This window comes from Falco peregrinus, chromosome 6, assembly GCF_023634155.1.
Source record: "Falco peregrinus isolate bFalPer1 chromosome 6, bFalPer1.pri, whole genome shotgun sequence".
Taxonomy (NCBI): Eukaryota; Metazoa; Chordata; class Aves; order Falconiformes; family Falconidae; genus Falco; species Falco peregrinus.
This window is the reverse complement of record NC_073726.1, coordinates 10,415,315-10,430,661: the sequence shown is the minus strand read 5'-3', so window position 1 is coordinate 10,430,661 and position 15,347 is coordinate 10,415,315. Positions and strand designations below refer to the sequence as shown.

The 15,347-nt window shown below is 39.2% G+C and overlaps 2 protein-coding genes across 5 annotated transcripts in view; both read right to left on the bottom strand.

The window, feature by feature from the left end:
* IQUB (IQ motif and ubiquitin domain containing) overlaps window positions 1–10,368 on the bottom strand; it is a 28,828-nt gene extending 18,460 nt beyond the window's left edge. For 2 of the 4 annotated variants that reach the window (XM_055808174.1, XM_055808177.1), the window contains exons 1-5: window positions 6,175–7,157; window positions 4,830–4,991; window positions 4,549–4,724; window positions 4,153–4,308; window positions 2,007–2,217 (exon numbers count right to left, since the gene is read on the bottom strand). In XM_055808174.1, the coding sequence (XP_055664149.1) occupies window positions 2,007–2,217; window positions 4,153–4,308; window positions 4,549–4,724; window positions 4,830–4,991; window positions 6,175–6,595 (1,126 nt within the window). In that variant the 5' untranslated portion in view covers window positions 6,596–7,157. Of the gene's footprint in view, window positions 1–2,006; window positions 2,218–4,152; window positions 4,309–4,548; window positions 4,725–4,829; window positions 4,992–6,174; window positions 7,158–7,750 lie in introns of those variants that run through there. The other 2 variants (XM_055808175.1, XM_055808176.1) reach the window with 2 other exon arrangements.
* A 931-nt stretch (window positions 10,369–11,299) lies between these two features.
* On the bottom strand, window positions 11,300–15,325 carry NDUFA5 (NADH:ubiquinone oxidoreductase subunit A5). The gene is made up of 5 exons (XM_055808182.1): window positions 15,112–15,325; window positions 14,550–14,594; window positions 12,869–12,985; window positions 12,088–12,153; window positions 11,300–11,531 (listed from the first exon to the last, which is right to left on the bottom strand). The coding sequence occupies exons 1-5, from the start codon at window positions 15,313–15,315 to the stop codon at window positions 11,430–11,432; spliced, it is 534 nt and encodes a 177-aa protein (XP_055664157.1). The 5' UTR covers window positions 15,316–15,325; the 3' UTR covers window positions 11,300–11,429.
* Window positions 15,326–15,347: the final 22 nt, after the last annotated feature.

The following is a 15,347-nucleotide window of genomic DNA, read 5'->3' as shown; positions in this document are numbered from 1 at the left end:
GAAGCAGGTAGAAAAAAAAACTTCCTAGAACCACTAAGCTCTATTAAAATAAAGAGCATGACTGCAAGTCTCCATGTAGAGAAGCAACTAGTCAACACTGGTAAACAAAAACAAAACAAAAAGATTGATACCAGACCATTATCTTTAACAAAATGTTAAAAAGATATTTCAAACACTGGAGTTCGTTCTGTTCCATTTATGAAGTGGCACATGCTTTCTCTGGTTGCCTAAATATTAAATTCTTGAAAATGCATAGCTGAAAGTTTTATTATTTGTGAATTCAATTACATTGTTAGGAAAAAGCGACACTGATATAATCATAGGTTTTAAATCTAAAAATACTGGGAATATCCGCAATCATTCACAACTTTAACTCAGCTTTGTTGTTTCTATTGCAAATAAGACTCTTCACACTTAAAAAAAAGCGGATCATACATTTGATAGCATATTAGCTAGGAAGTGGTTTTCTAAAGAACACACTGCAGGAAGTCAGATACCAAATAGTAGCACTTGTAATAAGTGGAGAGGAAAAAAATTATTATTTAGGTACCTTGGCGTTCGATTACCTAGAAACACCTTTAAAATGGCTTGATTCTTGTGAAATGAAAAGCTAACCACCTATGAAGAAGAAGGGGGTGCGGGGGAAACAATCCCTAACAAACCACAAATCTCACCAAGATACCATTCCCAAAATTCTAAAGTTTAAGACCAGTAATAATTTTTACATTTGTTACAAACAGTGATATTTCTAAGTCATTTATACATTCAGACAAAGTGATTTGTTCAATGTCACACAAAGTATGACAGTATTAGAAGATTAGCGTGTAACTTGGGAATTTTTGAATCATGATCCTAAACTCTATGAATAATACATGCCACCAAATTTATGCTCAGTTTACCATGGAAGAAAGAGCTGAGATGGTTAAAGGGCAGTCAGGTGGCTTTGCAATAACGCAGGTAACGCATTTAGGTCAGTTCTGCTCTAGAGAAAACAATGTCCAAACTGCTGAAGAGTTATACCATAAGCAAGCACTGTAGCCTAGATAACACGTGAGTTGTTATAAGTCACAATGCAAGCAGCTTGCTTAAAAGGACACATTTTATAAAGAACACTTGCAGTTTCATTATATGCTGGTACAAGTCCACTGTTTTCTACTGCTCTTACTTTTCCAAATGGACATACTCTAGGTTTTCATTCCACTTGCAACATTACCCTCCTGTAAGGTTTTATGTCAATTATCTGCAGTATTCACCTTACTTTTCCATGAAATTTTTGTGGTGCTTGCCTGTATTAGACATCATCCACTCCAACAGGAGTAAGTCTTTCAGGACGTCCTGTAGGACTCCTAACAGATTTTTTTTAAATTTTGGCAAAACAGTTTTGTGAAACATGGAATAAATTAGAAGAAAAAGCATCAGCAGAAGAAGACTAGGACAAAAGGAATAACCTCAGTCATATACTGTAGAATTCTGGGCAAAAATTTAATCCATTATAAAAAATGTCTATATCGAATGACAAATGATGGATCTTAATACTAATTTCTTCTTGACATTATTTTTAGTGTCTTAAATGTAGAGCAAAAAGGTTAAAGTAACTCTGATCCAAAAAAGAGTTCCCGTTCCTCTAGCTGACCTTAACATTAGAGATGAACAAAACCAGAGAATAATAGAACTGCCAAAAAGCACTGTTCTACAAGCTGATAATTTCCTAGAAAGGTGCACTGGTTTTGGCATAGTAGCTTCTATGGTGCTGTACTTTGGATGCTGATAACACAGGAATGGTTTAGTTATTGCTGAACAGTGCTTACACGGTGTCAAGGCCTTTTTTCTGCTTCTAGTAATATATGACAGTCAAATAATTCTTTAAAAATGAAAGAAATTCCACTGTAAATAAAACTAAAAAAATCAAGGAAATATCTATAGAAACACATTCAAAAACCTAACTTTTTTTAAACAAACGGTACCATTTGGCTGATTTGAGAGTATCCCTTTAAGAAAAAACTTACATTCTAAATCATGGTATAGTAGCTCAAAGTCTTCTTTTGTTTTAGGATTCAGTCTTCGCTCCTGCTCCCTTCTCAGCCTTTCTTCTTTCTTTTTTTTTTTCCGTATCTCTTCTTGTGCCTCCCGTGCCAGTCTTAACCTCTTCTCTTCCCTCAGATTTTGTACTATATTTATAGCATGCCAACGACGGAAATATGTCTGTATTACTATTACCTATATGTGTAACAATAATAAGAATCATGAATTTAAAGCAAAACAGCATAGTATTTTGTTCTTAACTGGGTTTTTTTGCTATCTACTTCACTATACTTTCTAAGATTTGTCTTGTACTCAAGATAATTTAAAAGTTACAAAAACAATCATCCACTATAAGTCTAAACACCAGTTATTTACTTACTTAGGTAACTGCAGGAGTTTAACCAGTGAGTATGGTGGAGGAACTAAGTTCAAGTAATGATGTTAAAGTATAAATTGCAATTACAAAATCCATTTTTTCTGTTTCAAATCTCCCCTTAAAAACATCTTTTGCCATGTATTGGTTTTATTCTTTTCAGCTTTGTAGGCAGAAGGCCTCATCTTACTATCAATTTACACAGTGTCTAGATTGGGAATTTAGACATATATCTGCAAAATTTATTTTAAATGTCTAGATACAAAGATAAACACATACACACAAAATCAACTGCATTTTACCTGTAAACAAATAATGAAAGTGAAGTTACCAATGCTGTTATGACAGAACTTTAAAAAGGCAATTAAAAAAATCCACCTTCCAAAGCTGTGGCTATTAAAGACTAGGGAAATGCTTACAGCATGCTAACGGAGGATAACGCCTAAGCCTGAGCTTCTGCCAGCTGATTTAGCACTTGTACCACAAGCAGTTGGGCTAGGTCAATACTGATAAACATTGTTCAGCGTTGAAGGCTATCAAGCACAAACCCACACTAATACAGTTATATCATCTCTAGAGATATCTTAACCTAACATTTCGCTTCAATATGTCTTCAGCTAGTATCTTGATACAGAACTACACTGCATTGTGCAAATCCATCAATTTGTGCCAACAGCAAGCCGATGTCTCTCTACTGTGAGTTATAGATTACCTACAGATACATTACAAATTTCAGTAAGTGGCACTAATGATCACAGTAAAACATAACGGTAGTCCTGAGGGAACAGTTAACTATTTGGGTTCCACTTCCACAAGATGCTTATTGCTGTCAGCTGATGCTAACTAATTAAGAAGTTCCTACAGAAAGCTTCTACCCAGAAGATTTCAAAGCTTCTTGCCAACCACATCAATACAATTGTTCTGCTTAGACGCTTGGGGAATCAACTGTTTCTCCACTTAGATTCAGGCTTTCTATTTTAAGCAATCATACTAGTAACTAGAGCATTTACAAAGCAGTGCCCTGCTTAACATGATGTTGGGCATACTTATGTTAGATATGCAGTCACCAAATATGTAGTTTTCAAAAATCAGTTTGGAATGCCTAAATGGCATTCTTTGCACAATGAATATATAGAATCTGTCATTGGAATCAACTGGACAAAGCAACTCAGCACACCAGAAAACCCCATAGACCCACCACATGCATTTGAACAGCCAGGTTCTACCTCAATGCCAAAGAAGGTAACTTGAACACAATCTGAAACGGATCCATTTGCCAAAGGAAACCTACCAAGTCTGTCAAAACAAACAAACAAAAACAACCCCAGAAAACACAAAACCCAAAAGCCAAATGCAGATCTTATAAATCCTAACCCAATACTCCACCCATTGAAGGCCATACATTCAGCATATAGCTTAGGTCCTTCCAAAGAGATTGTGAAAATGCCATAAAGGACAAGACTGTTTTAATCCCTAATGCTCTATATGGAAGCTTAACTGTCACTGTAAGATAGAAAACAATAAATTCAGAATTCTTAATATTTAAGAAGTTGCAAGGTGGACTCAAATGTCACTAAAAACACAGAGCAAACACACACTTCCCCCATAACTAAAAGATCACAAAATGTGACGATTAAGCAGACGTTTTGCAGTTCACTTTTAAAGTCACTGTTCAAACAATTTGAATGCTCATTAAATATCCAGAAAACCTTTGTAATACTTCGCTTTACAGATAATTTCAAAAGATAAGAACTTACTGCTTCAAGTCTACGTTTATGGTATTCTTCTGCTGTAAGATACTTTCTAGGACTTATTAGTCTGTCAGTCACGTTTGACACATACAGGCCAACTTTAGTCATCTGTGTTGATGTTGTATTTTTTGTCTGTTGTGGTCTATTTTTTTCAAAAACCGTCTGGGGAAAAAATGCATTTCAGATTTTAACAAAATAAACAAGAGATTTTTTTCCTCTTTAAGTAAGTGGCAAAATTAGCTATTTGTAACAAAAATCACAAGACTCACAATATTCATCCACTAAATACTTTCTATTGCACACTTCTGATCTACTTCCTCATTCCTATTGGAAATAATTGTGTCAACATTCTGTTCTATTTGGCAAAACTAACATTCTGAAAAGACGTTACAAAGCCATTACCTGTGTTTCCCTACAAAATAACTGAATTCCTTTGTCAGGTCGTTTTTTGGGTATTGTCTGTGATCCTGCATTGTGAAATTCCACTCCTGTTATCCTGTTCTTAAATCCACCCAGAAATGGTTTATGATAGGTAGGTCTTTCAATTTTTACAATTACATCTCGGAACGAATCAGTGTCTGTTAAAATGAAAGTTCCAAGATAGAAATATTTTTTCTGTTAGTAACAGATTGAGATTAGAGCACAATTCCATATGTAGATACACATGTAAAAACAGCATTTACCTGTTTGTACTCTGACAGTCAAGGCATCGGGCATGTGGTAATCCTGTTGAACTGCTTTCCCAGGAAAACATTCCTGATCAAGATATAACTGCTCAGACAGGATAGTTTCATCAAAGTTAGCCCTAGTCCTCCTAAGAGTTTCATTATCCTCAATCATGTTTCCTAAAAATAAAACCAAAAGGAATTCTCAATAAATTTCTCAAAACAAACTAATAAATAACTATTTCAAGTTTACCCTGAGATAATTTTATCGAAACACTGCAACACAGAATAATCATACATTTTTGAGCTGGAAAGACAGCCTACTTGAAAGCTGAAAGAGTATTATCATACTTCATATGAAGAGTTATCTAATGTTATACCGTCACCACATAAAGTCATTCATATTACAATTTTTTAAAAAATTACAGGAAGGAAATGTATTTATTTGCAAATACGTAAGTTTAAATCAAAGTTACCCATTTACACAGCAAACTTTATTGAAAAATCTTACCTAAACCTGCTCCAGTTTAGACCTGATCTAAGCATATGATGGCTGAATCACTGTTGTCTTTCACACAGTACTTGACATTGTGGTGTTTATTTAAAGACTATATTCTGAACCAGTTTATTTAACTCGAAGCTCCAGAAATTACTTCTTTTTGATTTAAAGGTAAGATGTCTGGCTTTGGCACAGTGCTCTTCCAAGGCTGCAATCGCCAGATTCTCAGACTGACAGCATCTGAATGCAGCCCAGCCAAGAGCAAAGCAGGCAGCAGGCCCATACTCCAAAGGGTCGCTCACTGCACTCACCTGCTCAACAGTGTGCTACCTTCCACTGTGAAGACCTAAGAAAACAGGGCACTGAACTGGGGAAAAAAGTAACACAGGACACCCAGAATGCAGAGGAACAAGTGCTGGAAATGATGGACTGTTTTGGGGACTTCAGGGAGAAAGGCATGGATAACGAAAAGGTCACAGGTAAGTTACAGGGAAATCTGGAGCAGGTAAAATAGTAAGGTGACTTCCATGATCTAGTCGAAACTGCAGTAGCCTAGGTACTCATTGAATTATGCACTGCTGTTTTGCAAATGTGCGTACAAAACACGTGTACATACTTGCAGCACATATTTCTGGATATGAAGATGACTATAAAATGCCATCTTAGTCTATAAATTGCTACTGCAATTTGAGATAAAGAATACATTCCTCGCCTTTTCAAGCATGTTTTATACGAGACCTTAAAAAGTCACTTCAAGGCCAAAAACCAGCAAACATGACCAGAACGAGGGTGCGGAGGGTGTAAGGAAAAAAAAAAATCATCTCTTTAAAGCCCTAATGCTCAACATTTTAATAACTTCTTTACCTGTTACTGCCCCACTTGCCGTATTTGCTGATAGTACTGAGTTCTGGGATGTTTGTTCTTCCCCTTCTGAATGTCTTACTTCAGGTAAAGTAGAGTAATTCTCACAGGTGACCGAAGATGTGCTCTCAGATGATGTGCTGAACGGGGCACCTGCCTCAAATACATCTTGCTTGCTATTTCCGATCACTTCTTGATTGCCTAGTCCTTCTCCAGGTTGTTCCCAGTGTGCTAAACTTGACTGCTCCTGTTCCTCCAAAACTGACTGCTCCGGAGGGGACTTCTGCTCGCAGCCCCCCTCCGACCATACAGCACCTGGGGCCCCACTCCTGGCTGCTCCTCCTTGTGAGGATGCAGACAGTTCCTCTGTTCCCGACTTTTCCCTTATAACAACGTCAAAGCACCTATCCGACGTATCTTCCATTTTCTGAAGTATCAGTCGCAGGTTTTTAACCTTTCTGCAAGAACAATTGCAGTATCTACTTAAAACTGTGTACTAGCACGTTTCTGCTACCAAACACATGGGTGACAATACCCTGAAAACCTTTCTCTGTATCTACTCCCAAACAGCCTACTTAGAGCAGCATGGGGTCTTTGCTTACACCAAACACAAAGCACTTAATGTCTTCTCAATGGTGTTTAGCCAACATGATACACTCTAGCATTGCTAGCAGGTAGTCAGCATAATTCTTTCTTTATGTATATATATATATAGAGAGATTTATCTCCATTTATAACAAGGATTTACAGAGCAGTATCACCCAGAGACAGCACACCTTTAAGGTTTGCCGTGCTGCCGCTGCACTGACAAGGGCTGGAAGAATCCAAATCCCATGTCCGCGACAGAACCCAAGAGCAAAGGGGAGGCAGCCCTTGGCCCAGCGCACGGGTAGGGCTCCCCGCCGCGCCCCGCACCCCGGCCCAGCCCCCGTTACTCTCCTCCCGCCGGGCCTGCGACGCGGGCGGCTCTCCCTGGCGGCCGCTTCCGGCGCGCCGCGGTAGCTATGGCAACCGGGACCGGGCGGGAGCGCCCCGAGCATGCGCACTGGGGAGGGGGGCGGGGCGGCAGGCGGTGCGCCCCTCGCAGCCCTGCGCTTGGTGCTGCTATACAGGCCCCGGGCCGAGGAAGGCCAAAAAAAACGGGGGAAAGCGAAGCGACGTGAAGGGACAAAGGCTGAGGCACCCCCGTGGGTTCCTTTTACCCCACTGCCGTTAACGGAGCACCTCAGAACGTAGCACCTGCAGCAACTTGCGCTTGCTGCCTCAGCGGGCCTCAGTAGGCCAGTAACCGTGCTACTGCGTCCCGCAGCACTGGCACGCCAGTCTGACAGTTGCCGTGTCCGCTGTTGCGATCCATAGCAAGCTGAAGATGAATTCTTACCAGCTTATAGTGCCATTCACGTAATAAAACACCATTTCTCCTTACAGTTTATACCGTAGATACTAGCAGAAATGGTGCCAATACCCAAAAGTGTTTCCTGGGTGTTAACAAAAAATTGGTGTGTTTGGATGTTGGCAATGCTCGCTCACAGAACCCCTCACAGACCACTGCTCCTTAGAGCTGTGCGGCAGCACTTACCTGTGTGATGTGCTCAGCTTCCCAGTGGTGTTCTCGCCTGGAAGGTCTGTGGTTCTGGTGTGAGGACTGAGGCTGCTGGGTGGAAATTAAGACACGTATACCAGAAATAAAACCACATGAAACTGAATTTCTTGGTGTTTGATGTGTGGTTTCCAAGACAACCCTTGCAAGTGTTTTCAGCATACTACAGGAAAACGAGACTACACACACCTCACACAACGATTTCAGAGGTGAAATACATGATTCTGTGTCACAGCTCTGGGAGTATCTTGAAAAATTGTTGTATTTCAGCAGGCACTGAAATTATATCCATTCTCAGTAATTCTATGTCATGATCACTGTCACCATGTTTCACAGACATTGTCAGACATCTGAACATTGGCCAGCTTCCCATCAAAAGGACAGACATTTCCCATTACTAATGGTAATGCACTTTTTTCTAAAACCTGGATTTAAATTCAACTCAGGGTAGAATAGGACCAGCAGTAACTACAGAAAGATACTATGTCATTTTGTGTCACTTTGTCATTACTAGTCAACTTGAATAAACGTTCAAACTAACTTTGTTTGCAAGATGATTTTTTTTTCTAATGAAATATCATACATGCTGTAAATAAAAAAAGCTGCTTTTACTCATCTCCCCCTGAACACAATCAGAAATTATGTCAAAGATTAACATGGTATCCTGTTCAGAACACAGCCACTCAGAATAGATTAAGCACCACAGCAAGTCAGGAATAACAGAAACCTCAGTACTGCTGCTAGCTGACAATCCAAAAAGTTGGTTTTCTGGTTGTACAGGCTCTGTCTCTGTTAGGTCCCATACTTGCAGATGGGAGGATTTTCACTCACATAATGACTTCAATCAGAGGATCTCAAAGCATTTTGAAGATCTGAAGTTTGTTAACTCTAAGGCTTGCAGTGATTTACCTTACCATATTACAGCAGATGACAAAATCTTTCCAATCATCATGTATTTCCAACAGAGTTAATGGAGAAAAATCAAGCAAAATCATTACAGCCAGTCTCCAAATTATGCCTTGCTAGCATATTCATCTTAAAATAAATTATTTGCAACATAGTACTCCTAATATAGATCCAATCTTGCCTGTAAAAATATGCGTACGATTTTGTTGCTACAGTGTGGATTTAAGTATCAGATATACAGTTACAGAGTTAATAGCAAGGTAAAAAATACTGTTTCTCTTCTTAGCAAAGATCTATTTTTAAATTAGCCAGGAACAAGGATGAGGTGAACTATACTATACTGTACAAAAAAAGACATAACACTGTTACATCTCAAAATTACAATCCATTTTCTTTCCTCCATTTGTTCTTAATAACTGCTATTTAAAGTTGATGGATGCTACAACAGAATATTCATTTAGTAATCTTATGTAGCACAGATGATTAATTTATGCTAAGATAACGAAACCAACTTTAACCAATGGTAAAATAATAAAAATAATCCGTAAACACATTGAGAAATTGATAAAAAAACTCAGAAAGCTGAAAAATCCTTATCAATGCTTCCTAGAGTTGGCATCAGTAGAATCTTTTTAAGACTCAGGTTAATTGATTCCTAAACTAAATCATTTGTGAATGCTAATCCGGTGTTTTGGATAGAAAGATTTAGAAAATGATCCTATTTTGAGTCACATGAAAGAAACATTTAATAGACCAGAAAAATCACTGAGAGGAAATATAGCTCTGGGAGAAAAAAATCCCCTCAAGGTAGTAAACAACTTATGCTAGGGTCTGTACTGAGGATGTATTTGTACATTTGTGAAAGGGTTAAGATGCAAATATGCTTTTGATCAGAGAACCTCAGTTTTAAAAGATCAGATACCAAATTTCAGCAGCAATGGGCCAAGACTTCCTCCCCCCTGCAACACAACTCGTGACCTTACAGAAAGCTATTGTAAGTCACATGACAAATACAGCTTTAGAAGAGGAGAAAATAACTGAGCAAGAAGAATTCAGCTCATGTCTCAGTTGTGAAAGAGCAGAAAGAATTCCAATAGTCATCACCATATTCTGGCAACTCCCCCCCCCCCAGTATTGCAAGTATTGCATGCTAGTATCATTCGTACTAGACTTCAGGGGGGTTTGTTTGTTTTTTCTTTTGCGTTCTCTCACATCAGCTCAATACTTACTACCTAAAACCATTCATCTTCATTTCTCATCTGACATTGTTTGCTCTCATTCAAATCTGTAATCCTTTTAATACTTCTGATGTGCAAACTGCGTTAACATTAGCAAAGTTCTCTTCTGGTATGCCATCTAGCGGTTTTATCTCAGAAGAGACCAGCTTCTACCTTTTGTAAGACTGCAAAAGCCTTCAAAACCAACCAGTGAAGCAAAGTATGTTTCACTTTTTCAATCTGCAAAATCCAAACATTTCTGTAATCACAGTAATAATCATTGAAAAAAAATATCTAAAGAACACAGTGATAATAGTTGCTAGAGTCAATACCCTAGGTATACTCACTTTCTCTTCTACTGTCCTACTCCCCTAATACTGTGATTGTGTGAAATACATAAAGATGTAATTAATCATTAATAGGAATGATCTAACAGGTAAACTTATAGGCCTAACAAGTATGAAAAACAAGCTATGACAACGTTTTGTTATGTAATGTAGTGCAGAGGCACCATCATAAATGTTTAACTGCAGACTTTTGTCATACAGCTGTATCCTTATTGTTATTAATGGTACTGAAAAAAGTATGTAAAAGCAGACTCACACAGTATTCTTAGATCTAGTTTTGGATTATTTTAATTGGTGCTTATAACATTAATCTGTACAGAAGTTTTTAGAAGAGCCAGGCACCATTTCCATTTAAATGTTTAAAAGAACCTAGCCAGATGTGTCAAGAATCACTATTCTTTTCATATAAGAAGTAATATTGAAGGTCTGAATCAATAATACACAAACAAATCTATAAAGTATACATGGTTATATACAAAGGCTTTGTAAGACCCCAATACTAAAGTTTGTGCCATGTGTATGGTGTGCAATATGGTAACCTACCTGCTAACCAACAAACCTGTTCCTGCCACCACCGTAAGGTGTAGGCTTCCTTCTCCCCCTCCCTGATCTTGGGTCTTCCCAGTTCTTCCCCCGAGGCAGAATTAGTGTTTATATGGGCAGCAAAGTCAGCCAGCTCAGGACAGTGATTCAGCTGAAATCTAGAAAACCCGTTATTTTTGGGAAGCCTTGTTATCATTACATCAGATCCCTGATCTCAGCATCTGCATTGTCATAGGCACTGGCAGTGGCTGGCAAAAACACACAGCCAAGGTGGGAGAGAAGGTCAGGATCATGCTCCTCTACAGCTTTGACTTTGGTTTCAAATGGCCTATAATATCTGCATTTATTAACATACAAATACAGATCATAAAAATAACTCAGAATGAGGCATAAATACCCTGTTCATAATAAACTAAAAAAGGAAATAAACCCTATAGGTTGCACAAGAGCTGACAAGAATTTTCTTAAAACCCTTTTTGCAAGAAATAGGAAGCAGTATTTAGATTATTAAAATATAAGTGGACATTAGGACAACACATGTTTTTATTAAGTTAGTCTCTTTAAATTAAAGACAACTGTCAGTAACAACAGATTAATCATTAACTTTTTTTTTTTACTTGCAAGAGATTACACAGTTTTGAAAATTTATATTGGCCATCTCCACTGGTCAGAAGGAGGTTCTTCAACTAGAGGCTCCCATGGTTTCCACTGTATCATTTTTCTTGCCAGGGAAAGTTCATTTTCAGCCTGTTAATAAACACCATACACAAATTCTTAAAAACCTATGCAGCTGCTAAAGTATTAAATTACCTCTATTTCAGTTCATTATCACATCTCACAGTCACAGGCTACCACAATTTTCATCTATAAAACCAAAAGGAACTCTGTGGTTTGGGTTTTGTTTTTGAAAAACATATTGAACGGCCCCCAAAAACCCAAACAGTCAGTCCATTCACCTAGTCATTCCCAAAGACAATTTCAAGGTATTTTCTAGTCTTATTTGAATTATCCCCCAGTGATATTCAATCACCTTTTGTCCTTTCCACTGATTTACACTCTGTAAGAAGCAATGTAGGTATACATATATGTAAGGATAACACAGCAAACATGTTAATTGTAGTCAGTTTTATCACGGCCATCCCAAACACTACATGACAATTAATTTTCAGATTTTTATTTGCTGTTTGATTGCTTGTTTTGCAGTTAATGAAGATACGGAAAACTGCCAAATTTCTGAACAGCCAAAGAAACACTGAAAACCACTGCTCCTTTTTGTACCCAACCTTAAATTTCCCCACTTTACCTGTAAAATGACTTCTTCTATGTGACCACTATTCAGTTTGTCCTGTAGTTTCTGCACATCTGTTTCCTGTGTATTCAAATCCATATAAATAAACGTTTAGTTTTACTGAGAAGTAGAAAGCCCAGATAAAGCATGAAAACAATCATTTAACCAGATCACACTATCTTCCATCAAATTAGACGGCTTCTATCATTTTACATTATCAAAGAAATCTTGCACCTTTTTCTTACTGGAAAACAAACATCAAACTCCCAATAAATACTAAGAACGAGTACTATTTAACGACTCATTAATTTAACGACTATTTAATGATCCAAAGAAGCATTAGCAGCTAAAGGCTTTAGTATTAAAATTTTCTTTCAATATGCATGTTAGCTCTCTGTAAAATGATATGCAACCTTCCAATTATCACCATAGATACAAAATACCAGCATTGCAGAGTTTAATGTACCAAAATTTTGTCTTTTAAAATGTCGAAGGCTTGTCTAAGATATTACACTGGTAAGAGCACATGCATTTTTTGGGCAAGCATGTAAAAATTACCACTATTCTAAAAACATTCTAAAAACTTTATTTTCAAATTTTCACAGAAAATGTCAGTAAGAAATTAATAATTCTTTTTAATATACCATCAAAATATTCCAGTCAAGAACAAAAATAATCCTCAAAACTTCAATTAGTTCAGAACTGACCACTGAAAGTTACATATACTCCTAAAAAACAGCCGGTCACCTTGAAAATCTCTTCATGTGTAATGTTTATGAAACAGCAATGTACTTACTGTTTGCACCAAATTAAATTGCTGGTTTATAATCTGCTCAGTGTATTTCCTGTATGCTGCATCTTTGGGAATGTTTTGCAGGACACCAAGGATTTTTGTGTACAGTATTCGCAGGCGCTGAAGTGATCACAAGACATGTTTAGAATACACAAGTAGAATTGCTTAATTTCTTAACCTGTTTAACTTACTAGGTACCTATCTATACACAAAATATGGAGGGTTATAGTATTTAACGCAGAAACGTAGGATTAACAAAATAACTAAGTCTGAACCACAGAACTCTGTCTTGGTTAAGACTGGGATTTAGGACTAGTAAGTTTCCACTGGTAGATGCCTCAAAGAAAAACAAATGTTGCTATCTGAAGTACATTTAATACAAAATGGATACAATAAAAGCTGTGTCTCTAACACTAACCATACTTTCTAAAAATGAGGCAAATTCTTGTCTAAACCATCATTTTCTGAAAAAAATTGCCTGGGAAAGATAAAAAAAATCACATAAGCTACCAAAGTTTAACAAGATTTTTTATTATTTTTTTTTGCACTTCTCCTCATGCTGGTCCAAAGTTCTGAGTGACAACGAGATTTAAACTGAACTCAACCCTACAACTTTCATTGTTGCATTTAAATGCTGTGATAAAGGCCACATTGTGGTGAAGAAATTGCAGGTTTGGGGCCATATGTTGACTAGGTAACTTTATCCAACTGAAGAGGAATGGATGTCCTATAGGAATAATAGGAAATAGAACAATACTGCAGTCAAAGAAATGCAAAGAGTAACAGGAAATGAAAAGAGGACTGGCACAGAATCTATACTTCAACTAAAACACTGTTGATTTCTTTACTCTTGGCTTTAAATCACTGAAAACATTAGTAAGTTCACCTAGAATGCATCTGACAACAGATGAGTTAGACTGAGCTAGAATCATTTGTACAGAACAATAATGATTTTTTCAAAGGTTCTTTTTGACAGTATCCCTAACTACTAGAGGCAAAAGCATATCTGAAATAGAATTGTTGCATAGTGGGAAATTTCAAAGCAGAGAAATTAAAGAATTACTGAAAGCTTATTCCTTACACTGCCTAACGGGGTAAAAAGCAAGTACTAAATTGCTACAAGAGCCACCTAATGTGGTTCCCAAGAACCACGGAAGTATTCCAGTCTCAGTAGTGCTTGCCATCACAGGGCCTTGATGTGACTTTGCACCACATGGTTAGTTAGCCTCTACTATGTAAGGCTACCCCATGCCCTTAATACAGGTGTAAGTTATTTCAGTACTTGTTGGAAAAATAACAGAGGCAGCAGAAATGTGTATGCCTGTAAAGTTGGAATTACATTTCTGAAGAACTGAATTTAAAGAGTTCTTTGGTTTCACACTGGAGACAAAAGAATCAAATATTGTTTCATAACAGTACTCACAAAGGTTTTTGAAATCAGCACATGCAATAAAAAATACACGTGTAAAATAACTCCTAATGATACGAATTACACCTTTATTTTCAAGGTTTGAAACTAATAAAATTTTGAAGGTATAAAACTAATAAAAGAATTCGTTTTCCTCCTTTATCACTTTGGAGCATTTTTACACTTATCACTAAGTTGGCAACGCAAACACATGAACAAAAAGCTTTGATCTCAGTGACAGTTTCCATTAAGTACAGTCCAAGACGTGTGACGTACCTCATGAGGGTTTTCAACCACAGCCAATCCTACAAGCCCACTGGTCTGCATGAAGAGCATAAACACGTTTAACATACTCGGGCATCTATTCCTATGCTATCCCATTATCTTGTTTGGGCTCCAGATACACAAGACAGGGGCCATTCTGTGACACGAGCCTCTGCCTCCCACCCCACTCGCGCCATCCCCCACACTCCAGCGCTCTGACCAGCGCACGCCGAGGGCGGCAGAGCGCGCAGCGGGCGCAGCCGGTAGCACAGGGCAGCCGCCGGAAAGCCTTCCCGGCGGGGGGCACCGCGGCCTACCGCCTCCTGCCCCCCGCACGGCGGGGCCGCCCCCTCCGCCAAGGGCCGCCGCTGCCCTGAGAGGCGCCGGGCCCGCCGCTCCCCGTGGGCCGCGGGGGGGACGGGGCCTCCCGCTGCTTTCACGGCCCCGCTCGCTCCCACCGCGCCGCTCGGGCACCCTCTGCCCAGGAACCCGCCGGGGCGGGGAGAGGCGAGCCCCCCGCTCGGGACGGGGACGCGGCAGGCTGCCCGGCCCGGGGACGCCCTCGGCGCCTCACCTTCCTCAGTACCCCCCGCCATGGCTCCGCCACCGGGCACAGGCACCCGCCGGGCGCTGCGGGCACCGACCAGAGGACACGGCCGAGGGCGCCGGACCGCGCGTGCGCCGCAGCCGCACGGGCCTCGATCCCGGCGGGCAGAGCGCGAGGCGGGCCGCCTCCGGCTGGCGCGCATGCGCTAGGGCTGCGGCGTGGGCGGCGCATGCGCCCCCTGGGGGCGGGGGGAGGGCTGCGGG